Source organism: Biomphalaria glabrata, chromosome 11 (assembly GCF_947242115.1).
Source record: "Biomphalaria glabrata chromosome 11, xgBioGlab47.1, whole genome shotgun sequence".
Classification (NCBI taxonomy): Eukaryota; Metazoa; Mollusca; class Gastropoda; family Planorbidae; genus Biomphalaria; species Biomphalaria glabrata.
In genome coordinates, this window is record NC_074721.1 from 27,522,399 (window position 1) to 27,549,317 (window position 26,919).

At 33.9% G+C, this 26,919-nt stretch overlaps 2 protein-coding genes across 3 annotated transcripts; both read left to right on the plus strand.

The window, feature by feature from the left end:
• Positions 1-1,897: 1,897 nt before the first annotated feature.
• On the plus strand, positions 1,898-25,843 carry LOC106078384 (uncharacterized). Of its 2 annotated transcripts, XM_056004559.1 has the most exons (11): positions 8,562-8,569; positions 10,250-10,312; positions 10,443-10,582; positions 11,784-11,980; positions 14,123-14,300; positions 18,263-18,359; positions 19,165-19,306; positions 19,650-19,787; positions 21,508-21,659; positions 24,532-24,685; positions 25,672-25,843. In XM_056004559.1, exons 2-11 carry the CDS (start codon positions 10,274-10,276, stop codon positions 25,752-25,754), a joined length of 1,320 nt encoding a protein of 439 aa, XP_055860534.1. In that variant the 5' UTR covers positions 8,562-8,569; positions 10,250-10,273; the 3' UTR covers positions 25,755-25,843. The 2 variants fall into 2 exon arrangements, with proteins under 2 accessions (XP_055860535.1, XP_055860534.1); XM_056004560.1 differs by lacking the exons at positions 8,562-8,569; positions 10,250-10,312 and adding an exon at positions 1,898-2,036.
• On the plus strand, positions 3,738-6,100 carry LOC129921777 (uncharacterized). The gene is made up of 2 exons (XM_056004562.1): positions 3,738-4,387; positions 4,939-6,100. Exons 1-2 carry the CDS (start codon positions 4,296-4,298, stop codon positions 5,261-5,263), a joined length of 417 nt encoding a protein of 138 aa, XP_055860537.1. The 5' UTR covers positions 3,738-4,295; the 3' UTR covers positions 5,264-6,100.
• Positions 25,844-26,919: the final 1,076 nt, after the last annotated feature.

Sequence of the window (26,919 nt, forward strand, 5' to 3'; positions counted from 1 at the left end):
GTTTTTGCGAAATCAAAGATTTTAATGATTTCCCATGTGTGCATAAGACTGGCTTTATTTCCATATAGACATATATTTAGAATTTAGAAATTACAGAAGAGGGAATGTGAAAGATTATTCTCAGACCTGCTGGTTAATTAAACGTGTTTTCGGAGATGGTATTCTTTATATAATATGTTTTATAGTTTACCTGCTATAATGGATGTTGTGTGTAAGTAGTGTGGAGACATTCTAATGGGGTTAAATAAACAATTACAATTAATAAAAACAAATAAATATGTGCCAAACATGTGTGGGCTACAGGAAGTGGAATTTGATGGAACATTTTAGTGAATGCATTTATTTTCCTTTAGGTCTGACACTGATATTGTAAAGAAATGTCAGCGGTTACTAATATCATATCGTACATATCTTACTAATGATTTGAAAAAAAAATTTGACTCGTTTATTGGAAGTTAAAAAAAAGAGGAATATTCGAGCCATAATGAACAATAAAAAGCCTGTCAACAAATCATCTGGCGTAGCTGGTGTGTATTACTAATTTGAAATAATCTAATGGCATAACACTTTATTTTCTAGAATCATTCTAGAGTTGGTTTCAAAGTTTTTAAGGAGATCAAAAACAAACATGATTTCGGAATTGTTAAATATCTTTTCTGGTACATACAGTGGACATTTCTACATAAAATAATAAGACTTTTTAATTTTAGTACATAACGAGAATATTACTGAATGTTATTTTATTGTCTTCCTCTTTATCTTATTTTACTTGCTGTATTGTAATGTCAGATGATAAATCAAACATCGAGATTTTTTTCTACGGAGAAGTTCCTTGCAATGAGAACGAAAACGTTCATTGTATTCATACGCAGGTTCAATATTTACTAAGTTTGTTTTATATAACCCTTTTTGCTTGCCATAGTACAATAATTCATGATGCCAACAAATTCTGAAACTAGCGTACATCAGCTTAATAATCATTTTTAAAAATCTTTAAAAAAATCAATAATTCTTGTTTTCAAGTTCTTGTTCAGCTTGTTATGTAACGAGGCCTTACATGTTGACAGACTGACGAGGCCTTACATGTTGACTGACTGACGAGGCCTTACATGTTGACTGACTGACGAGGCCTTACATGTTGACTGACTGACGAGGCCTTACATGTTGACTGACTGACGAGGCCTTACATGTTGACTGACTGACGAGGCCTTACATGTTGACTGACTGACGAGGCCTTACATGTTGACTGACTGACGAGGCCTTACATGTTGACTGACTGACGAGGCCTTACATGTTGACTGACTGACGAGGCCTTACATGTTGACTGACTGACGAGGCCTTACATGTTGACTGACTGACGAGGCCTTACATGTTGACTGACTGACGAGGCCTTACATGTTGACTGACTGACGAGGCCTTACATGTTGACTGACTGACGAGGCCTTACATGTTGACTGACTGACGAGGCCTTACATGTTGACTGACTGACGAGGCCTTACATGTTGACTGACTGACGAGGCCTTACATGTTGACTGACTGACGAGGCCTTACATGTTGACTGACTGACGAGGCCTTACTTGTTGACTGACTGACGAGGCCTTACATGTTGACTGACTGACGAGGCCTTACATGTTGACTGACTGACGAGGCCTTACATGTTGACTGACTGACGAGGCCTTACATGTTGACTGACTGACGAGGCCTTACATGTTGACTGACTGACGAGGCCTTACATGTTGACTGACTGACGAGGCCTTACATGTTGACTGCCTATCTATTGTAGACGAAGAAATTATAAACACGTGTCGTATTTTGGAGTGCCCACGTACGCCTCCTCTTGTGCGTCATGACACCAATCCGTAAAAAACAGTTTTAATTAACAAAATCTTAATTACTTCTATTCAAACAACAACGTGACATCAGCCGAACGAGTTCTTTTATTTATTTGACCATACCAACAAGACTTACCAAACTAATTGTCCTAGGCAGAGCGAATTCGACTGCTCTTTGCACTCAACTACTTCTTGAGGCTAATGGTAAGTACGTGTACTTTTGTTTCTGTCCGACTCTTTCCTCTCTAACATACGTATGTGTACTCCAATGCTGATTACTAAATGGACCCAAGTCCTGGGCAATACCGTAACGACACATACAACGACAAAATACAGATTCAGAATGCCAATTCACAGACATATGACATGTTTATTACATACTCTGTACTATAATACAGAATCAGTTCAGGCAATTGAAATATCCAGTATCAACTAAAAAATATAACAGCTTAATATTCCATAGACTGAATAGTGATAAAACAGAAAAATAATTTAATTAGAGTCTACACTTCGACCACACTGCCTTATGAGTTAGATTCTATTCAACTAAAACATCTCACTAAGTAAAACAATCCAAAACAAAAACAGTTTTGAAGTCAACAACCTGAATTGCCCCCCTTCTCCTCTACAGTTAAAAGGAGACCCAGGCTGACCAGAACTCAGTCCTGACAGTTTCCATTTTAAATATCACATAATCTCTTGAACATAATATCAATGCAAGAGAGTGCCTTGAAGGCTCACATCCTACATTATTTAACACCCCGCAGTTGTCCATGTCCTGAACAGTGGACAACAAACTGGGAACATGAAAGTCGTAAGATAAATTTCGGCTTCAACTTAGCAAACTAATAGGCAACATGCAATGTGTAGACATGCATAGTGATATAACAGCTTGACCAGGTTAATGTAGCCTTAATCACAGGCAGAGACCGCCAGAGCGCTTCATTTGCTCCTATACTTCTTGTGCTTTTAGGGATTAGTCCCATACATTCTTAGACTAAAACATTGGAATTGTATTGATATGTTTCATTTACTTAAGTGTAGATGTCAATGTGTTGAGTTCAATTTAAAAGGTAACTTATTGATATCAGCTAATTTGAAATAAAAACAAAAATATTTATGTAGATAACTTAATGAATAATTAAACTAGACACATTTTAACAGCTCGTTATAATGTAAGATAATATATTATGTCTGTCGTATTCTTGATGTAATTGAAAAAGGAAATTAATATCTTTTAATTAATAATATTGCTTAGTCTCGTCAAAAGTTTCGAAAATCTAAAAATACTTTTAATATAAGTTCAGCGTTATCTATCAATGAGAAATTACACATGAAAGATTTATATGTTTCATTTTTATTTATGTTATTTATTATTTTTTTTATTTTTTAAATTTGTAATTGTCACAAAAGTTAAGTTGACTTTTGATTCCATCGGTCTGTCTGCACAAACGATTGGCTGTAAACATTATTGCATCCCTATTATTTAAAGCTCGTATCCGAGGACGCTGGAAATGAAAGCGATGTCAAAGATCGAGCACACCGAGGAAACTCCCTTATGTTTCTTCTCTGTACCACATCAGCCGTGCAAGTGTCTGCCAAAAACAAAACAGCACCATGAGGAATGGTGTGTGGATAGTGACATGTTTGTTGTGGCTTTCTTCCATCCCCGCCAATACCATGCACTTGGTCATTAGATTTCGCGACGGTGCTCATTTTTGCTTTATTATGTATCACATTTTATCTTTATCTAATTAACTTTGCCATCACCTACTGGTATGGTAATACTTCACTGGCACAAAGACTTAGACTAGATAGGCTAATTAAAAAAGCATCGTATATCATTTGAATACAGCTACCATCTCTTGAAGAGCTTTTTTTACGAAAGATGCCTTTCCATAAGGGGGATGCACAGTGAGAAAACATAGATTTAGGTCAAAAATATCGATATTTTAAAATTAATTGATTTTAATAGTTTAAAATGTCTAGAATACGAATTCCCTATCAGAATACTAAAAAAAATACGTTTTATACATCAATTTTGTATTTTAAATGTAGATATATAAGCAAAATTTTGATGTTTTGGTGAAAAATCAACATTTTGTAAGCTATAGTTGATAAGCTAATGTACGCTCTCATCCCTAACAGATGGTATCGATACAAAGGTCTACTTTTCTAGTTCCGATTATGTGCATGGTTTCTCATTCTATAAATAAATAGTACTGCAATAAACTTTCAAAATACGTCACTACCTCTTTTTTTTCCCTATATCCTCATATACACACCCACAAAGCCATATTTACGCATGCGCACCATCAAAGCTTCTCTGGTTACTGTACATACACGCATGCGCACTGAAAAAGCTTCCGTAACAACAAGTATGCACGCATGCGCACATGACGTGAACCGGTCCTTCTTCTGTAAACTTCACATCAACAATCGATTCATTATTGAAACTCAGAAATGCCAACAAAAGGTTATATGTTTGGAAAGAAAAAACGTTACTGTAAGCCTAGAGGACGACATGCTTCAAAGACAAATGCACAATTACAAAGGTAAGTCTAGATCTAGAGTTTGCTTTTTTTTTATTTACTAGACAAGCGTGTGCTGACACATAAAATAATGAAACCTTGGCTCTTTGAGTTCGACAACGTGTTTATCCAATGAATCACATCTAGATCTAGAATCTAGATTCTATAGACATTAAATAAATATCATGAAAATGATTGCAAACATAGAGATCTATCCTTTTATAGATCTAGTCTATATTAGGAGCATAGATCACATTAGAACTAGATAATCTCTAGAGATTAGATTATCATGTATGATGATGTATTGAACAGTATTGTAGGACTTCAACTTCAACTCAAGTCTTGGTCTTAGTTGTTTTTTTTTAGATCTAGTACATATTGTCATATATAGATCTACATTACATGTAACATGTCTCTATACATTCTTTACTTTTTATGATTAATACAATATATGATTTCTAAAATGCATTATAAAATTTAAAATAATCTTCATGTTGTGATAGATGTGACGTGTACTTTCATACTATTGAATTTTTTTTTAAAGACCCTCTAATTTATTTTTTATTTGTTTGCAGCTCTGTTTTGGATACAGCTGGATCTGAAGCAGCAACAACACAGCCTGCAAGTGCAGCTGAGCGAAAAATATCCCTAACTGCAGTTACTAACGCTGATAACACCAATAAGAGGCTGCCTGAAGATTTCATATACGTCATGATGAATTCAATGCAATTGACCACAATGGTCTCCTTGTTGTGCTGTCCACATTGCTTTGACAACAAATTAACTATGTGCATCAAACTTCAGTGGCTCAGCAAATGCAATGGAGGCCGCAGCAGCATCCAAAATCTTTTCGCGCTCTGTGGCATCCAGAAAACTTGTTTATGGCACGATGCTGTGTGATGGCGATAGTAAATCGCATTCATCTGCCATTACCAACTCAGGATATGATGTAGAAATCTTAAAAGAGGACTGCATTAACCACATCTCAAAAAGAATGTTTAATGCTTTGAACAATTTAAAAATGTCTAACAAAAAAGAACTAAATTATAGGCTTACAAAGCCAAAAATTGAAAAAATTACAAATTACTATTCCAAAGCTCTGCGCCAAAATGCTCCCGACATTCAAAAAATGAAGCTGGCTGTTATGGGCTCATTTTTTCATATGATGAGCTCAGACCTAGATCATAACCACAGGTTGTGTCCTGATGGCGCTACATCTTGGTGTCACTTTAAGAGATCAGAGGCACTAAAACAGCCATATAAAAAACACAACCAGACCATCACATCAGAAATAGGTAAACTGTTATTTCCTATAATGAAAAGACTAACAGACACAGATCTGTTAAAAAGATGTTCTAGAATGGGAACACAAAACGCCAATGAATCTTTTCATTCCCTCATTTGGCAAAGATGCCCCAAAACAGAATTCGCAACATTAAAAACGGTAAGGGCTGCGACATACCTTGCTGATTTAGCCTTCAATAATGGACCTGTTGGCATCAGATCAGTTTTTGACATATTAGGCATTCCCTGGACACTAAAGAACATTTCTTCTAGTGAGAAAAAGCAAAATGTCAAACTACAGCTTGTTAGAAAAAGAAAATCAATCGCATTAGTGTCCAGGAGAAAAAACTTGAAAAAACGAAGAATTGAGCATGAGCACCGGGCAGAGGTTCTAGAAGGTCCAACCTATCAATCAGGCCATTTTAATGAATAGTTTTTTTGTTTTTTTTATTATCTATTTTGTTGTTTTATGTAAATATTCCCTTTTTTTCATTTTTATGGTTACAATAAATATTTTATATCATTTTAAAAACTTTAAATGCGTTTTTCTCAAAATGTATTTTTAGGTGCATGTTGTCCACAAGAATCTCAAAATCTTTAGTTCTGTATAAGTTAGACTAATAATTTTTCACATGTAGTTTATTGATAGTATATCATAGGTAATAGGCTGCAAAAATTTTCAATATGTATAATAAATTTCATTAAAAAATAAAAATAATGATGTGACCTCAGATGAAAAATGGGGTCGGAAAAAATAAAAATTTTAAAAATTCATAAAAATTAAACCAGTAATAATTTTCAAAACAAAATTAGCCAGTTACCTATGGGATTCAAATATCTATCAGGTGCAATCAAAAAATTAAAAAAAATTTGAGTACTTTAGAATATTTTAAGAATTTTGTAAACATTGTTTATTTTCAAGATGGCCGCCATTTCCATAGCAACCCAAAAGGCTACACTCATAAAATGTGTATGGTTACTCATGTCTCTATATGTTCTATCAAGTCATGCATAAAGCTTTTCTATTTATCTGTAAATTACAAAAATTGAAATTTCATTGTATTCAAATGATATACGATGCTTTTTTAATTAGCCTATCTAGTCTAAGTCTTTGTGCCAGTGAAGTATTACCATACCAGCATGCACTTGGTCATTAGATTTCGCGACGGTGCTCATTTTTGCTTTATTATGTATCACATTTTATCTTTATCTAATTAACTTTGCCATCACCTACTGGTATGGTAATACTTCACTGGCACAAAGACTTAGACTAGATAGGCTAATTAAAAAAGCATCGTATATCATTTGAATACAGCTACCATCTGTTGAAGAGCTTTTTTTACAAAAGATGCCTTTCCATAACACTCACTATCCTTAAAGACAACCTGCACCCATTAAACCACTGTTACATAAGATCTGAACGAAATGGTCGTCTCTTTTCCATTAGGACTAAAAAAGAAAGATTTAAAAACTCCTTTTTTCCACTGTCTGTCAGAGTGTTACAAAATTAGCTGTCGTCATCGAGAAGTACACATAATTCAAATTCATAAAGCGCTGGTTGTAAATGTGTATGTGTTTCGTGTGTGAATGTTGTTCGATTTTTTTCATCATTATTGTTTTTGTACAGTTGTTACGCTGAGGTTGTCAATTGTAGTCAAACTGAATTGCCATTTGATTGGATCAATAACAATTATCTTATCTTATCGTGTTTTTGACTTAATGGTCTCCTCTAACGACCGTTTCAACCAAATCACCGCAGTAAGGATGAGAAGCATTAGCCGAGCCATGTGTGACTGAAAACTCTAGTACACATCTGAGATTTAACTTTTTAACAAGTATCTTCTTTTTTTTTTAAGTTTTCTTTCTTCATCCTTTTAATTGTTACCGAAATTTAAAAGCTATTTTTTTGGTATAGTATGCAGTGTTGAATTTAACATACAAGAACATGAACTTATACTCAACATTTTTAAATTAAAAAACCCCCAAAGAAATTGTCTAGTCATCAATGTATTAAAACATGACGACGGTTGAGACCTTAAATTCTACTCCATTCGGCCAGCAAAACAAAATATGATTACTCGACATAACACACATATATAAAGAAATACCAACGCAGTGCTAATAAAAAAATAAATGTAGGTAATTAAGCTAAAACTTATAACGGGTCTGGGAGATGTTTTCCAGCATTCTGGTGTTCGATAATTATTTCTTTCTTCTGGTAATTATTAAGCATTGTTGCCCGTTAGAGGAGTGAAGTTCAAAGTCAATTGAACAAGAGTGTGAAAGTCGAATGCTGAATTGGGAGAGACAGTCGCTTTTGTAGGACATCAACGTTTGCAATGATTATACGTGTCGAAGCCTCCACTTATGTAGGATCAAAAAAGATAGAACTATGTTGGTAACACTATGTGAGCAGTCCTATGTCAAATTATAAATCGTAAATAACCTTTTGTTTTAAAACTTGGTGGACGTATTATACATTTTTAAAACAAGTAATGACTTTGGGACTGTCTTCCTTCTTACTCTGCTTCTCTTTGGTCAAAGTGACCTCTTTCAGGAAGAACAATAGAACTTCAGTTTTTAATTAACAAAATTTTAATTAAACCAATCCATAGAACAGCAACAACAAAATCAGACTAAGTCTAATTTCTTCTTTTATTCACTTAATATAAACAAAACAATCTCAAATTAATTGTCTGGGACAAACATTTTGTTCAGACGCACTTAGTTATAATTAAAATGAGATTTTTCTTAAAAGAACGATTTTTACAAAGGAAGTAGCTCCACATTTTGAGAATCATTGCACCTTGTAACAGATGGTGCCCGAGCAATGCTTCTCAGCCTACACGTGTCACTTAGATACAAACTGTCGTCAGGTTAATAGAGAAATTCTACGGACACACTTTTTTTTTGGTTTTTATAGTAACGTCTGTGTTTTCTAAGATAAGATACGATAAATGAGAAAAACAGTACTACCTTTGTGTAGTACCGATTTTTTGCACTGTGCGGTAAAGAAAAGAACGCTAACAAACATTACAACTACCCAGGCACATTTTCTGAAGGGACCTTTTAGTGGCAAACACTTGCACGGCAAAGGTTGTATAGACAAGGAATATGAGGAAATGTTTCCAGTGTGCTCGACATTCAAACTTGTCTCTAACTAGGTATTTCGGGATACAAATACTCAGTAATATGAGTGTAACAAATTAGCATCAGCCTTTATCTCTCCTGCAAAAACAAACCAAACAAAAAAAAAACACTGATTTTCAGACAGGCGTATATAGTACAGCTTATATGGGCCTAGAGTTCCAAAGGTTTTTGATTCAGCTCTTACGATAAGAAAAGAAGAAAAAAAGTATCACATTGTGTAATGTTTTAGCTGTTTTATATACGGTTTTATGTTTAAATACATGAGATTTAAATATGCTTAGCTAATAATAACATTATTGCAAGAACCAGTAATGTAAATATATCAATACATTTCAGTTTCGTCTTTAGCTTTATAGTTTCAGAGGCACAGGAATCACAATGTATAACTTGTTTGATTCAAAATAAAATTGGGATAAATATTAAGTGTACATGTAAAGTATGTCAATATCTCATTCATAACTGTATTTAACTATTTTGGATAAAACCCATTGTTAACCCGTTAGAGTTATAAAGGAAGCTCTCAATTTATCTTTTACTTTCAACAAACACAAACACAAACAGTCAACGATTGAACAGCCCTTGAGACCGCTTAACAACAATTTTGATAATAATAATAATAAGGCTTGTCTTCGAGTCCGAAGATTAATGATGAATACAGTATTTCCCGTGATTGCGCAGCAGGGCAAGCATTTTGATAATATTTAACGAAGATAGTAAGCTGTAAATATCGTTGTGATAGTAAGTGCGTTTTGAGTGGCTAGTAGTGTATTGTGTGTGAATGTGCATGGAAAGAACGGTTGGCCTTTATTGTACATGGATGAGTGAACAGCTAAGAAAGTGTGTTATGTCAGAATTGGGTGGAAATGGTTCAGAAAAACCACAGGATATTGGAGTGTGTTTCTATTACAGTTGCAGTTATAGTTCCTCTACCAAAAATTATTATATTCATTGTTTATAGCTTGTCTTCCGAATCGGGGGACCCGTCTTCAAATCCTGATTAAGACTGGGATTTTAATTTCGGGATGTTTAGGGCACTTCTGAGTCGAAATCTAATGGGTACTTGACATTAGTTTGAGAAATGTAATTGCGGTTAAACGTGTGCTGTACATAAGACACTCTCGTTTACCGTGGGCCACAGAAACAGATGTCCTTTACATTATATGCCCTGTAGAACGCAAGTTCTGAAAGTAAAAACCTTAATATAAAAGAAAGACAGTTAATATAACTAGCTATCATACAACTGTTTAATCTACTGTCGGTGAGCTTCGATGGCATTCCGAAAAAAAATATCAGCCTCTAGAATGTGTCTCCATCAATACTAATGGATAGTTGTATGATAATGTAAAGCTTAATAATGTGTTTGGTACATAATTTTTTGCCTCCAGAAACCAAACTGTTCTGGTCATTTGTCTAGGGAATAGTTTAGCTGATTCATTTTTTATTTTGGTTAAGACTTTATTAAGTAGTTGGCAGGAGATGGCCTCTGAATGTCACAGTTGGAGATCTCTCGCAAAGGTGCAAGTAATTTTTTTTCTTAACACCAATCTACTTGTATTCTGATATCGTATATATTTAAAATGTTCGGCAAGAAGTACACAAACAACAAGGTTCTAATATTTTAAACAATATTTTTTGTCTTCCTCAGATGTACACAAAGCTAACTACAATGTTCGCACTTATTCTTGTGACAATGGCTTTGTTCAACATAGCCAGCAGTCATACCAAATCCAATTATGTTGTTATAGTGGATGCTGGCGGCTCAAGCTCAAAGCTCAGGGTGTATACGTAAGTAAATCATTTCTTTAGGAAATTCATTTCTTTGTATGTGAATGTGTATTATATAGTATACTTAAGGATAAGTTTTAAATAACTATGCAAACCCAGTTGCGCCCTGCATATTTGGTTTTTAAATCCCTTAAAAAATCTCATAGTTGTTTAAAAAAAAACAAGATTTTTATATGACTATAAAGCTTACTGCATCTTCCACTTCAAATCGTAAGTCAATAACTACTCTATTATATAGTACATGTTTTCATATAGAGTCTAGATGTACCATTTCATTTATTCATTGAATTTAAGTAAATACCTACAAACTTGCACTCTAATAAACAAATCTATCAACACTATTAGCGAAGCTAAACAGAGCGTAATACAGTTCTTCCCTTACAAGTTACTACGGTATCCAGTGTGTCCTGAAAAACAAATATATTAATATATATCTATCTATGTGACCCAGTAAAATTAAGAATGACCCATTTCTTCCAACTTTCTAGATAATTGTGACCTAAGTTAAAAATTTTAATGTGCTACCCCCCCCCCCCCCCCAAAAAAAAATCAACTTTATATTCTGTTTGTTAATATTAGGAAAGTAGGAATTTAGTAGTGGATTGGACATTTCTTTTCATTTTTTATTAAGATTTTTCGTTGTATCTGATTTTGTTTTACTTCAATGTTAGTGGTTGTTGCTAAGTTTTATTTATTTTACAAGAAAAAAACACACACTATTACACATATACACGCACCAATAGTTCTACAAGTTATGGTACAACCACTTTAAAGTGGGCTGACTCTACTTATACCACCACATCAGTCAAATACAATTTTTCCCTTGCTAGAGATACCAAACAAAAGAATTAGTTACCAATAGTTAATAAAATAATTGAATTTTGCAATTTTCACCTTGATCGGGTGTAGAGAGAAATAACATGTACAGACTATTGACCAGACAGAGTGAGCTGATATACACTTTGTAAAAAAACAGACTGGCCACTAGCTAGCAATAAAAAGGTTATTTAATACAATACAATACTTGTCCTAAAGTTGGCAACAGTCAACATCAATAAAGCGTCGTTAACGTTGTTTTATTCATCGTAAGACAATAAGTTTCGCTTCGTTTTGTCTCCTATTATGTTAGTTTGTTTTCTGTTTGTTTCGTTTGTTTTTCTCTGTCTCCTATACAACACATGCATATTTTTTTTTGCTACAGTTGTGTCAAAAACAAACACTCCCACGTTTCAGACGTTGAGCTGAACTTTACGAAAACCTTTCCTCCAGGGATCAGCAGTTTCCATAACAATGAAACAGCCTTAAAGATTTATCTCAAGAACATAATAGAAGAGGCTAAAAAAATAGTGCCAGAGGAACAAATGAAATCAACATCTTTGTACTTGATGGGAACAGCTGGTAATATTAACCTAACCATTATAAACAACTTAAGAATCAGTTTAAAAAAACAAAACAACTTCCCTTTGTATTTAAGGCGGTCAACAAAAAATTTTAAAGTGCAAAGACATGACGTAATAAAATACTGAACAAGATTACAGATAGAGGTCGCCCCCATCGGAGTCGGAACTCTGTTGAATTCGATTATTCGCAAGAAATATTCAAGACGTAATTTAATTTTAATGGTCAAAAGTAATAATGCTTCAAAGATTCTTTTGCCGTTGTAAAAATGTTGATAATAATTAACTTCTCGCTTAACGACGGAGGATGGCATGAACACTGCGTGGTCTTGATGTTTGCTCGCTAGACTGTTGTTCGGATTTATCGATGGTCCCTGGTTCAAACCCTGCCTACTCCCACCCCCCTCCTGCGTGAGGTTTGGACTAGGAAGTAGATTATCTGGACTGAAGGAACACCCGAAACATGTAAAACAAACAGACACATAACCTGGGGCCGTCGAGATAATCCGTTTAGCACGCTAACCGCAGGACAAGGCATTGCTGTTATTTTAATGACAAATTGGTTACAAACTAATAGCCTATTATTGATAAAGAGATATATCACACATTACGGCATGACATCTACCTGATATGTACAATATGTCACACAAGCGATTTTAAATAATCTTTCAGCATTGATCTGTAGGGATGTAGATCTGATTTAGCACTCTTAAGATATATATATATATATATATATATATATATATATATATATATTATAGTCACGGTCTTATGCTTAAAACGTTTGCGGGTTCAGTAGTTGAAATTACTGTTACAAATAAACAGTGATAGGTAGAGGTCAACGTATGACCTCGGCGAGATGACACAGCAGCTAGTGTTCCCTGGAATCTACATGTACAAAGACAGGATGTGACGTGTCCACACGTGTTGTTCCAGGGGACGAACAGATCTAAGTAGGGGGGCAGTTACTAATGAACAGTGACAGATAAAGGTCACTACGTGTGACCCCGACTTGATGACACTGCAGCGAGTGTTTTCTGGAATCTACATGTATAAATAAAGACAGGATGTGACGTTTCCTGACATGTTATTCCAGAGGATACTAGGAGTGTTTGTGCAACTTTGGAGATGCGATTAGGGACTCTATATAAGCCAGAAAGTTAATGTGAAAGTCAGTCGTATGGAGTCGTGAGTGAGCCGTTACAGTCGATACAGACTATGTAAGACGTGTGCGGCTCTGTGGAAGAGAAATGTGTACGACTCGATGCAAGTTAACTAGGGTAGAGTTAACTGGAGTCGACTACTATCGTTAAAGTCTATACTGCGAACTACAGTGGACTTGAGCCGTTACAGTCGATACAGTCGATGTAAGACGTGTGCGGCTCTGATTCGGTAGACTTGAGTACGACTTGGTTCAGCTTTGGGAGACCTGGAGCGACACTGGGAAGTGTGTCGTTGGTCTGTTCTGTGGAATACGGCTCGATGCAAGTTGAGAAGAGATGAATTACAACGAAGTGAAGAGATGAATTGCAACGAAGTATAGCTAACTGTAAACTGACAGATATTGTAAAGTCTTCTACGCTACATGTTACAGTAACGAATTGTTAGAGTTAATAGTCATTAAAGTTATATGAAACTGAAAGTTTAGTCGTCAAGTTCTTTGCAGTGTTTTTATTTGTGTGCCTACTAATACATTTAGCCAGAAGATTCAGAAATACGTAACATTACATTAATTGAATTTGTATCACAAAGTTGTTTCATTTAGTTATATTAGTTATAGTTGTAGATATAGAAATTTTATGCACATATGTAAGTCAAGTTGTATTTCAATTGAGAAGATACTTATTTGTATAATTAAAAGAACTTTACTAAAGAAGTTAGAAGAGAAGACACAAGTTTCTTCAGTGTGTTATCAAGTCATATACATAATGTCCCGCAAGAGAATTTTGTTTAAACCAAAACTAACTGAGTATAATATTTCAAAACTGACGTTTCAAAAACGTGAAATTCTATCAAACAGACAACACACAAATACAATTCAGGATACATAAGCAAGTCTCTAAATACACATTCATTTAGACATAATTTTATTTTACTAATTACTTATTTTGACTGACCAAATTTAAATATTCATTTTGTGTAGGCATGAGACTTGTGCCAGACAAAGACAAACTGATAGAGAATATCAACAGAGTTCTGGAAGACTCAATCAATCCATTTCATTACAATAGTTCCAACGTGAAGATTCTACCTGGACGAGATGAAGGTGTATACGCATGGGTCGCTCTCAATTACTTACTTGGAAACTTTCACTCTAACAAGTTGGTAGCAATAAGTACAACTTAGTTATTTTTCTAATTTTCTCGAGATAAATTTGAGAAAATATATGATTAAAATTATTAAAATTATTATTATTAATTATTATTAAAATTATTTATTAAAAGAATTATTGAATATTTTAATTTGGGATTACACAATTAATATAATGTTAAAACACACAAACACACACACACACACACACACACACTTATATATATATATATATATATATCAAGGGCGGACTGGCTATACGGGCATTCGGGCAAATGCCGGTGGGCCAGTATCCAAGTGGGCCGGTACGGCCATCGAAAGGTCCGCATGAATGCCAGTAATTACTTTTAACATTTTTCAAGTCTAATACTAATCTAAAGCATTATCCTAAATATCCTTCTTCATCCGTCTATAGTGCCTCTAGTAGACGTCACTAAACGATAAACAAGAAAATTAAAACATTATTTCTTATAGAGATCGACGTTAGTGTGCATCCATAAAGCAACGTTCCAAGTCCTATAGAGGCCATGTCCAGTTTCATACGAATTCTTTTTTTTTATTTAGTTTGCCCGCTACAAAGTCCTTCACACATCAAAATTATTATCATGAATAGTGTTGAAATGTGTTGATTGGAATCAAAATGCAAAAGAATCTAAAAAAGAAGGAAAAAGAAAGAGCAGAAAATAAGTAATAACTATTGCTGGAATGCTGTAAAAATTTTTTTTATTAAAAGAGTTTATATTATCACACAAAATCAGAGGCGGCCCCCATCGAATTCACCAATGGACCATAAATATTCAAGCCATAATCTTGTTGAAAGTTTAAAGTAATACAATTTGTAAATCATTTGGAGTTAGTTTTTATATAAAAGAAAATAGTCATTGATAATCCTCTTCTAACTCTTCTGGAATAAGTGGAGTAACGTCAACTGATCACCTAAGAACTTTTTTTTTTAATTTCGGGATATTTGGGCGCCTCTGAGTCCACCTAGCTCTAATGGGTACCTCACATTAGTTGGGGAAAAACGGTTGGTCGTTGTGCTGACCACATTACATCCTAGTAAAACGTAGGGCACAGAAAGAGATTAATTTTTCATCATCTGCCCTATAGACCACAAGATCTGAAACGGAACTTTACTTACTTTACTACTGGGTAATTGTCTACTTTTAGCATCAGATTCACTTCTTAATGTTTACATAATAAATAAATCTGCACCCCTAAGCAGTAAGAAGATATGCTATATCTTAATACTTTATAGATGTGAATTTTTTTCAAATTGTTTAATAGATATAAATCTAGATCTACGTCTGGCCTCTATTTAGTCTAATTTAGATAGTTGTCATTCACCAGCTTTATGATGACAGCATTTACGAATGAACAGGCTTAACGCCTTAAGAAACACTAATGCCAAGACGACAAAGTTATTGACTTAAGTCAAAATACAAAGAAGCTTTTCTAAAATATGAGATTATCTTGACAGCATTTGATTTACTGAACGTAAAGATATTAAAAAACAAATGGATATGTTCTGTTGTGTATGTGTGTAGCCAGCTTTAAGATGCAATCAAACTAGATTTCTAAGTTTTTGAGAAAGAAGTATATGAGAGTAAAGTTCTCTTTCATACCTTGCGATCTATAGGGCAGATGATGTTAAGATCATCTTTTTCTTTGCCAATGGCTAACGAGCAGGGTGTCATGTGGTCAGCAAAATCACCAACAGTCTTTACTTTCTCAACTAAAGTCAGGTAACCGTTAAAGTTGGGTGGACCCAGGGGAGCCCTAAAAATCTCAAAATTCAAAATCCTAGCTTTACCGAGATTCGAACCCAGGACCCCAGGCTTGGAAGAGCTTAACCACTCAACCGCCAAGCATTCCATGTGATAAACATTTCAAATACTGGAGGATGAAGAGTTGACCGTATGAGATGGACAGTTTAAATACTGGAGAATGAAAAGTTGACCTTGCTAGATGGACAGTTCAAATACTGGAGGATGAAGAGTTGACCTTGTGAGATGGACAGTTTAAATACTGGAGGATGAAGAGTTGACCCTGTGAGATGGACAGTTCAAATACTGGAAGATGAAGAGTTGACCTTGTGAGATGGACAGTTCTAATACTGGAGGAAAAAGAGTTAACCTTGTGAGATAGAAAGTTCAAATACTGGAAGATAAAGAGTTGACCTTGTGAGATGGACAGTTCAAATACTGGAGGATAAAGAGTTAACCTTGTGAGATGGAAAGTTTAAATAATGGAAGATAAAGAGTTGACCTTGTGAGATGGACAGTTCAAATAATGGAAGATAAAGAGTTGACCTTGTGAGATGGACAGTTCAAATACTGGAGGATAAAGAGTTAACCTTGTGAGATGGAAAGTTTAAATAATGGAAGATAAAGAGTTGACCTTGTGAGATGGACAGTTCAAATAATGGAAGATGAAGAATTGTAGTTGTACATTGAAGTTCATATGTCTAAGAAAATGGCGAGGAGTGAAAGTAAATATGTTCGTTGATGGGAGATAGTGACGATAATATTAACAAACTTGTTTATTAAAATGAAATGTAGAAAGATCTCTGTACTTTCTTCAAAACGTCTTTAATAATACTTCCGCAACTTTCTTATTTAAATAACTTCTTAAAGATATACAAAACTTCATTAATAATAACTTCAACTACTGTAACTTCAATTAATGTAACTTTAACTAATAACTATTCAACTCATATCACTTCAACTAATATCAATTCAACTAATATTACTTCAACTAATATTACTTCAACTAATTTCACTTCAACTAATGAAACTTTAATTAATGAAACTTCAATTAATAGGCCCGCTAATATCACAAACTTATTACTCTACTAAACTATTACTATGCGAGGACTAAGCGAGGACCCCGACTAACTCATTTTCCTCTAATTTATACTTTTTTAAATCGTACGTTCCAGTACCATGAAACTTCTCAGATAATTATTTTAGTAGCTTAGACCTTCTAGAAGCTGGCGTGTGCTATTATTTCCGTTCAACTCTTTCTTTGAATGGATACCTAAAATTAACTTGTTTACGCTGAATAGCACTTGTTTGACCGTGCTTATAAACTGGTCGAAATAGGTCACAGACTCGACGCTTGACAGAGATCTTCAGATGTCTTGAATGTGAATGCCAATGCATATGGTATCAAGAACTTTTCACATTAAGAGATTCCCCATTTCAAGTGTTATACTTTATTCATTTAGTATCAGCGCTTATCAGATAGTTTCATAATCATGTAATACATATTTCATATACTAACTACTTTCGATACATTATTAAAATATACACTGCAATTTTGAGGTCAGGTAGGATTGGACGCTCATCACGTGGCATACAATTAGTGGGCCGGATTGTATAGAAATGTAGAAATGCCCGGACCGGTTTTGACTCCTAGTCCGCCCCTGACATATACATATAACTTCTTGTGTGACTAAAGAAGTCAATCCTTGATACACAGCTGCGATCGCAGGTTGGGCATATATAATCACCAGGCGCCGTTGCATTTCACCCTTCTTTCTGCTTCTGTTGTGTATGACATCTGCAATCTGTGACCCTTCCTTTATGCTCTCTCTCCATGTGGATCTGTCCAGTGCCACCTCTTCCCAGTTGCCAGTGTCGATTTTGAAGAGCTTCATGTCGCGTTTGCATACATCTGTATAACGCAAAAGTGGGCGCCCAGCGGCTCTCCTGCCTTCTATTACATGGCCATACAGGATGTCCTGTAGAAGTCGACCTACTGTGGCATTCTGCGAACGTGGCCAAGCCAGACAAGGCGTCTGTTGCTGATAACAGAGTGGATGGCCTGGCACCCTGCTCTTCGTAGCACTTCCTCATTGGTTATCTTATCTTGCCATCTTATTTAAAAGATCCGCCTATATATACAGATAGATAGATAGATAGATAGATTGATAGATAGATAGAGATGAATACACATTTTGTTTCAACAGGTCACATTCAAGTTTTGCTGGTATTTTGGAAATGGGTAGCAGATCAACGCAGATCGCCTTTACGCCAGAAGAGACTATGTCAAAGAAAGGGTTTGATGTAGGCGTAACACAGTTTCTAGAGAGTCGTTTTAAGAATTAGTACACTTTTCTCACATCTACTACATTGAAGATGAATAATTATTGTCATGACATCGCTACAAAATATTATATCTATATTTCTTTCCTAAATTTGTTTGAATGAGGACTTCCCATAATTTGCAATCGTTTCTTTATATCTCTGGTGTTTACTAAAAAAAAAATACTGAACTAAAAGTTGATTTGAAATTGTCTGCATGTTGGTTAAATTTTTTCAGATATGTCAAATCGGAAGTTGGCAAGACCATGACATTGGAAATAGGACATACAAACAATATAAATTACCCTTTGGTTTTAATGGTACTTTCGTCAATTTTCTTCAGCATTAAACATCGCGACCACTTTACTAAATTGGAGAATGTACTGAAAAAGGAAAGAAACAGACATATAATTACAACACAATTGTTCCTTTTTCTTTGTACATATAGTTCCATTTTTCAAATAGTTGCATTTAGTCCGTTTATTTATTTATTTTTTATTTTATTTTTCATTTATAAAAGTATTAAAATTTGAATGATTTTATAGATTTAGTGACAATTATTGTCAATTGTTGATTTTTGTCTCCAAAGAAAATTGAGAAATTCCACCTAGGTATTGTTGCGGACTATGATTAACAATATAGAAGAGAAACCTTAAAAGTGACAAAATCAAGTTTCAGTATATAGTTCATGTTGCTGACAATAGGCTACATCTTGAATATCTTTGTATCTTAATTTCTCTCTCTCACTCTCTCTCTCTCTATATATATATATATATATAATGTACAGGTGTACTTTGCAAGTAGAAAATTCGAGGTATATTCACAAAGTTATTTACAGTATGGAACTGAAGGCCTGCCTATCCGAATCGTTCAAGATCGGTGCAAAAACTGTAAGGACCAACTAATAAAGGACTCCTGTGCAATGACTGGTAAGAAAGTGTTTTAAAACATTTTGTTAATATCTTGGTAGCGAATTGATTTAAAATTGTGGTTTTTAGTATGTTTGATTAATCCAAACTTCTGATAATACAATAGAGAAATCGTGTATAAAGTAAGTAAGAGTTCATAATATAATGCTTTTATCACAATATCAGATATTGGGCCCTTTAGAATTCGTACCACATTTTTTCCTATTTTTAAAAATATTTCTGAATTATATTTTTACGTTGGTTTTAGATACTAGTGTTGTATTTATTCCATTATTGGACTAAAACATATCAGTATCTAATCTTTTACACAATTAACAAAATACGATTACATGTAATTCAACAGATGATATTATCAATGTGACTTTGGACTCAGGTAATCATAATACTTTAAAGGGTCACTTCAATTTCTCTTCATGCGAGAGTCTTCTGACATCGTTGGCACCTAAAAAGGACCATTGCGACCCACATTTCTGTGCAGTAGGCAAGTGTCTTCTAGTTGTATTTCATTAAAATAGACATTAGGTAATCAAAGAGGACTTTCTTGTAGGTGCATTGGGATGAAATCTGTAAAGTCCATATGTGTCTATTTATCTATCTATCTATCTATCTATCTATCTATCTATCTATCTATCTATCTATCTATCTATCTATCTATCTATCTATCTATCTATCTATCTATCTATCTATCTATCTATCTATCTATCTATCTATCTATCTATCTATCTATCTAATCTATATTTTTAAATACAATTAAATGATGGAATGCACAAATTGTAAGACAAATTTCCTTAAGACAATAAACTTTATTATTATTATTCCGCTTAGCTGTATTTAATTAAGACCAACTATTTAATTATGCTGTACGGTGAATTTATCCCATGTCAGTTCTTTCCAGGTCATTTCTTCCCAAATCAAATACTTCTTCTAAGCTATTTTAAAATACTTTGACTATAATACCCATTTCGACAAATATATAAATATGTTTATTATACTTGTTAATGTTTGACCTGTACGTATAGTTTCATTAGTTTTATCCCTCACCACTTCATTAATTATGATCGCGCCGCTGATGATATATCATCAAATGTCAATGAATTGTTAGAGATGTCTTCGAGCTTTCATCGATAGGTGAGAATATTAAATTGATTCATATTCCTTCAAATTACTTTCCTAGTCTATACAACAAAACAATAGGACGATGGAACTCTCATCCTATTTCTAGCATACATATTGTTACGAATCTTACTATCCAGGCGCTCTGCAAACTGCACCATACACCACCAACTTAAAGAACTTGACAAGTCAGGGCTCCAAAATAACGTAAAGGTTTAATGTCCATAAATAACAGCCAATACTGTACAATTGGCAGCACGTAGAACAGTACAAATAGCTCTGCGATAACAAATATCTCTCCGATAACACCGTCTTGCACTGGCCTCTCCGTCTCGTTCTGGGCTTGCACTGGGTTCAACAGTTCAGGACTAACTTCACTGAGCTCGTTGTGTCGGACTCGATCACAGATCAAGATCAAGACGCTGTTCGTCTCAACTGTACTTGACAGTACACCGCACTGAACCGTCGTAATGCTCCGTACAGAACCACACCGTGGAACTGTGCTGTAGTCGACCGTGTTCTGAACTCCTGTCGTGAACCCGCTTTCTGAACCGTTTTGACTGCGACACCTACGCTCTTTATATAGGGTCCCTACTGGCCTTCTAGAACCGGACAGAACGCCGCTCGACGTTTCTAGGTGGTCAGATGACTACAACTTTCGTGACGCTCCTGAGCTCTGTTCACGACATCGATCCTTCCCGAACCGCCGTCGATCCTTCCCGTACCGCCGTGTTGACACTCGTCTCGGCTGACCGTCGTAACTCGTCACGGTTGACCGCTCGTCTAGCGCTGGCCTGGGGCGATTTGCGTCGGCTGACTACACTCACACCACTACCCCCATCTGTGCCACCACCAGGTTTATAACAATATGTACGTCACAGTGCGACAGAAAAGGTAGGATATCATAGTGTACAATTATTAAGGGATGAAGTGACCGGGGGTTAATTGACCGAGATGAGGTTATCGGGGATGAATTAACCTGGATGAAGTTACCGGGGATAAATCATCCAGGATGAAGTAACATGGAACGAAATAACTGAGATTCTTTATTGATATATTAAATAAACACAACTTGTATATTGATACAGTAAACGCAATTCAGCCGAGCATTCCAAAAATCAAGTTCTACGCAACTCAAACGTTTGATATCGCACCGAAAGTATTTCACGCCTTTATGTCAGACAATGAAACACTGGACATGAATTTATTGAAAAAGAACACGAAACGAAATTGCGAAAAGGTTTGTAGTAGACATCAATAAGATATTTTATATTCGCCTTTTTATGTTTTCAGAAAAAAAAATATATATACGAAAAAATTAATACACGCATTTGTAATATCCTCTACTGGTATATAATCAAGCTATCTATCTACCTATCTATCTATCTATCTATCTATCTATCTATCTATCTATCTATCTATCTATCTATCTATCTATCTATCTATCTATCTATATCTATATCTATCTATCTATCTATCTATCTATCTATCTATCTATCTATCTATCTATCTATCTATCTATCTATCTATCTATCTATCTATCTATCTATTTATCTGTCTATCTATCTATCTATCTATCTATCTATCTATATCTATCTATCTATCTATTTATCTATCTATCTATCTATCTATCTATCTATCTATCTATCTATCTATCTATCTATCTATCTATCTATCTATCTATCTATCTATATCTATCTATCTATCTATTTATCTATCTATCTATCTATCTATCTATCTATCTATCTATCTATCTATCTATCTATCTATCTATCTATCTATCTATCTATCTATCTATCTATATCTATCTATCCATCTATCTATCTATCTATCTATCTATCAGTCTGTCTGTCTATTTATATGTATGTCTATCTATTAATATATTTTGTTCAGTTGTAGAAGTTCCTTTTCAGCATGATTTAATATTTTGTTACGTTTATTGTGATTGACTGGTTTCTGTCTTAAAAGAAAATTCTGAAATTCCACCGTATATTGTAGTGGTCATTGTTTTACACTATAAGCAAGAGACAGTCACAATGAAGTTTGTATTACACAATTTATGTTGCTTACAATATATCTTTTGTTTCTATACATGGCTGAGTGTAGAAGTAAACTTACAACAATACAGTATATATTTAATTATTTATTTATACAAGTACACAAAGAGCTGGTTTGTTTATTGTACGTGCTTTGGATGTGTCTTCCGATGTGAAGTGTATTATCGACTTTCCTAAACTTCATGGTATGGCGGGGACAGGTTTGAATCCGGCATCATTAAGAAGGCAATTCAGTGTGTAATTATGCAAAATATGAATTTCCCCCACACACACACTCTATCTCTCTCTCTCTTTCTTTATGAAATGAAATTAAATTAAACATAGTTTGTGAAGTAAGATAAGTTAGTTTGTGTTTTTTTTACTTATTGTGATTACTGAATGAAATGTCTCTTTATATGCTAAGAAACCTTTCAATAGGGTTTGTTGCTGAACATAAAAATTATATATGTGTCAGACGCGAATAGCCCAATTTTCAGTAAAAGAAATTACAAAAGTCATTTCTCTATAGAAGAAGTTACGAAGGCTATATAAAATACAAGCACATACCTATATATACTACAATAAATATAGGTTTTTCATTTCTAGTTACGATTTATTTAGGTAGGTGCTGTTTTACTATTACATACCAAGTATTAGAGTTTAGAAAATCCAGGTTTGTTTCTTGTGCAACGCTATTAGCTAACACCGCATATCATCTCTCCATTAGTATATTTAGATCTATAATCTAATTCTAGTCTAGATCTATATATAAAAATCGAATAGATCTAGTAATAGTATAGATTCTATCTTGAGACTAGATTGCCGAGTCTAGCCTATGCTATGCCTATAGTTAGTTTTTATTAGAAAAATGTCTAGATATTAATAAAGACTAAAGTTTTTTCATTATTAGATTATTAGATATACATAGGACATAGATTTAATAATACTGTAATACGTTTACTATACTCTATACTTAATCTACTAGACTAGAGATCTATCTATAGATCTATCTATAATCTAGTCAGTCTAGATCTATACAATAGTCATTATAATACTTTTACTTATAATGACTTATTTAATAAGTTAGTACTTAGACTTAGATCTATTATAGTTTATTAATAGATTTACTTTTCAATGCCCAGACCTAATAATAAAATTGCGAATGATGTCTATAATGACTGATTATTTTTTTTTATAGTAATAGGCCTACTAGATCTAGGTCTAGACTCTACTTAAATCTAGTCTAAAATAATGACTGTCTAAGACTCTAGACGATTATTGATTACAGTAACACCTTTTTAAGTAATGATTTAAAGTTTAAAATCACTACAATTTTTTCCACAATTATTTTGTGTATGAAATTGTGTATTGGAAAATGCCGGGTACTTGAAATAAGCTAGTCCTAAAAAAACAACCCAGATCTTGGGTAAAATACTCATCAAATAAAGTACTGTACATGTGTAGTTTTACGCGCTAGTTTCAGGTCTTTTCATTTTATAGCCTCTATCGGGTTTGATCACAACTACCCGTATTTTTTGTGCAAAATGTTTTTCTCTATCAGGCACACTTAAAATTATAGCATAATAATGTCAGTTTAATTTAAAGAGAGAACTGAAAAATGCAAAGATATATAAGGAAAAAAGCCAACGGACTAGTCCAACAAACTCTATTAAAAAGTTGTAATTTAAAAAAATAGAAGAAAAAAAAGGATAAACAAAGTAACTATAGTTATCAATGCTACTGTTTATTTTATAAAACAAAGGGAATCGTTTATGATAATACTAGTGTGAATAAGAAAGTTGGATTTATCCAGCGCTGAATTTCCATATATGCAACATATGCAAAATATCAGGGCCCACATAAAATATTTAGCACTGACCTATTCCAAAATCTCAAATAGCTTTGGGTCTTGTTATGTATAAATATGGCACGTTGTTTTTTTATAATACTAGTGTGCAAATTAGGATAGACACAAACTTTGTGTATCACAATTAATTGTGTTCTTGTAATTATTTTTTCTCTGATTTGGGATGACTAAATATTTGACTCCTTTTAATATTTGTATTTCTTGTACAGAATATCGCTGAGATAGATGCAAAACACAAAAAGTTTGCCTCCAGTAACTGTCTTCTTGGAATGTTTATGCCCGTCTTATTAAACAAAACGTATGGATTCCCCATGGATACCAATCAAATTATTGTCACATCCAAAATACACGGGAAATCAATAGGTAAGCAATACTTAGTATTACTGACCCCTTGACAAGATAAAAAAGGTCCAGCGTGGTAACTGACCAGGTTATAACCAGTCAGTCAGAACATATTGAAGTGTTGGACTTCACTGCTCTTACCGACTAGTCCAAATACATCACCTAAGTTGTACCTAACCGTACACTAAAATAAAATATAATTAAATATTGCAAAAACAAACAAACTACATAACATTATACATCAAAACGCACATAAATAAGAAACAAATAATTTAAAAAATATAAGTAATCCCAAAGAAAATCAAAGTTATTTATATTTAAAAATGTAAACAAAGGACAAAGAACAGTTTGTAGGTCCAATTTAATAATTCAACAAATAAATATCTGACCATTGCAAATAGGTAGCAAAAAGTGACCAGGGGAAAAAACAGGAAATTAATTTTCACTTCGACTAACAAGTATCGTTATGTTTTCCAAATTATACAAGAATAACTACAAACAGCAGACGATTTCTTGTCAGCGGAAATGTTTTTTTTAAACATAGCACTAGCCTATAAAAATACAACCAGCTTAAAAATAAACATAGGAGCGCCACCTCACAAACTAATAGAGTTACTATTTTATATGTTATTGGGTATGAGATGGAATTTTTGACACGTCTACACGTACAAATATAGCTTGAATAATCTGCCCAGTGTGCAGCCGAACATTCCGGTCTCATATAGGTCTTACCAGCCACATGAGGAGGCATAAAACCCCAGTGCAAAGCCCTCAGCCCCCTGGATGACAAAAGTAGTCATCATAGGACCACGATGGACAAACTTAATATATATATATTAAGTCAAATTGAAAATATATAAAATTGAAAATTGTAGTATTTTTAAAGAAATGACATTTTGTAATCAAATAAACAAAATAAACAAATAAAAGAGATATTGAGAATCAAACTATTACTTACATGTTATCTTAATCTTCTGTGTGTAAATCCATTACATTTTTGTTTATAGATTGGTCATTAGGAGCTGCTTTGATGGAGTTAGGAGCTCAAGAAAAAGGAAGACATTCCTACAGAGTTGACAAGCGACGCTAAGACATATGTAACTTTGTCTATGCTGTCAATTATCCAATAAAACAAATGTGTATTTTTAATTGGACAATAAAACTGCACTATAGCACTAATTTAAATAACCTTTTATTTTATTATTAGCATTATTATCATTATTATATTTTATTCAAATTCTAAATTTTGTTAAAAGGTCTAAACTTTAGATATATCGTGTCTCGATTATTTTTCTACATTTATAAAGTATGTCTGAAATGCTAGCATAATTTAACTAACGACTCTAATATATATATATATATATGGAGGACTGCGGCGGGTGTAGCTTTTTTTATGAAACAACAGTTTGTTATAACAGATTTAGTAATATATCTCTAGGATAAAAGCTTCTTTTTGATATTGTAAAAAATATTTATTTCGTATCGTCCCTGTTCTGGTATGTTGGCCGATTCAGTGGGTTGGGGGGAAGCAATAACATGTACTTCCCTCTCTAAGAAACATCTTTGAATTGGAGGCGATTGGATTTTTATATAGAAATCATATTTTGTAAACGAAATTTGTTGAATGACGAATATAAGGACATTTCTAATATATATTATGGCTGCCTGGTCGTGCGGTTTGCACGATGAACTGTCGTTTAGATTTATCGATGGTCCAGGGTTCAAACTCTGCCCACTCCCATCCCCCGTCGTCTTGCGGGAGGTTTGGACTAGAAAGTAAACTATCTTCAACCCTGAAGGAACATCCGAACCATGTAAAACATTTTACAAACATTTATTAAGTGTATGTGTATTTTCATAAAGAAATTACAAAACTCTGTACCAAAAAAAAAAACACTAACATAAGGCATATACGTGTCTCGATCATCAATGGTGCTAGATGTCACCCTGAAGATAATTTTGATCTATATTGCACAATCAATGATCGTGGTTGCCTAGGATTTAGAAATCGTCAGTTGATAAGATGATCATTTAGAAGTTGCTAGTTGATAAGATGATCATCTAGAAGTTGCCAGTTAATAAGAGGATCATCTACAAGTTGCTATATATATATATAAGTTTAAAATTACCTGTGTTTACTATGTTGCTTTGACGTAAACCTACGTAGTTTTTGTATACTGTGGAGACGAAAATAAATTTAATTATTTCTTTAAGACCTTAAATTCTATTTGAATTCGAGTAATAGGGTGCGTACA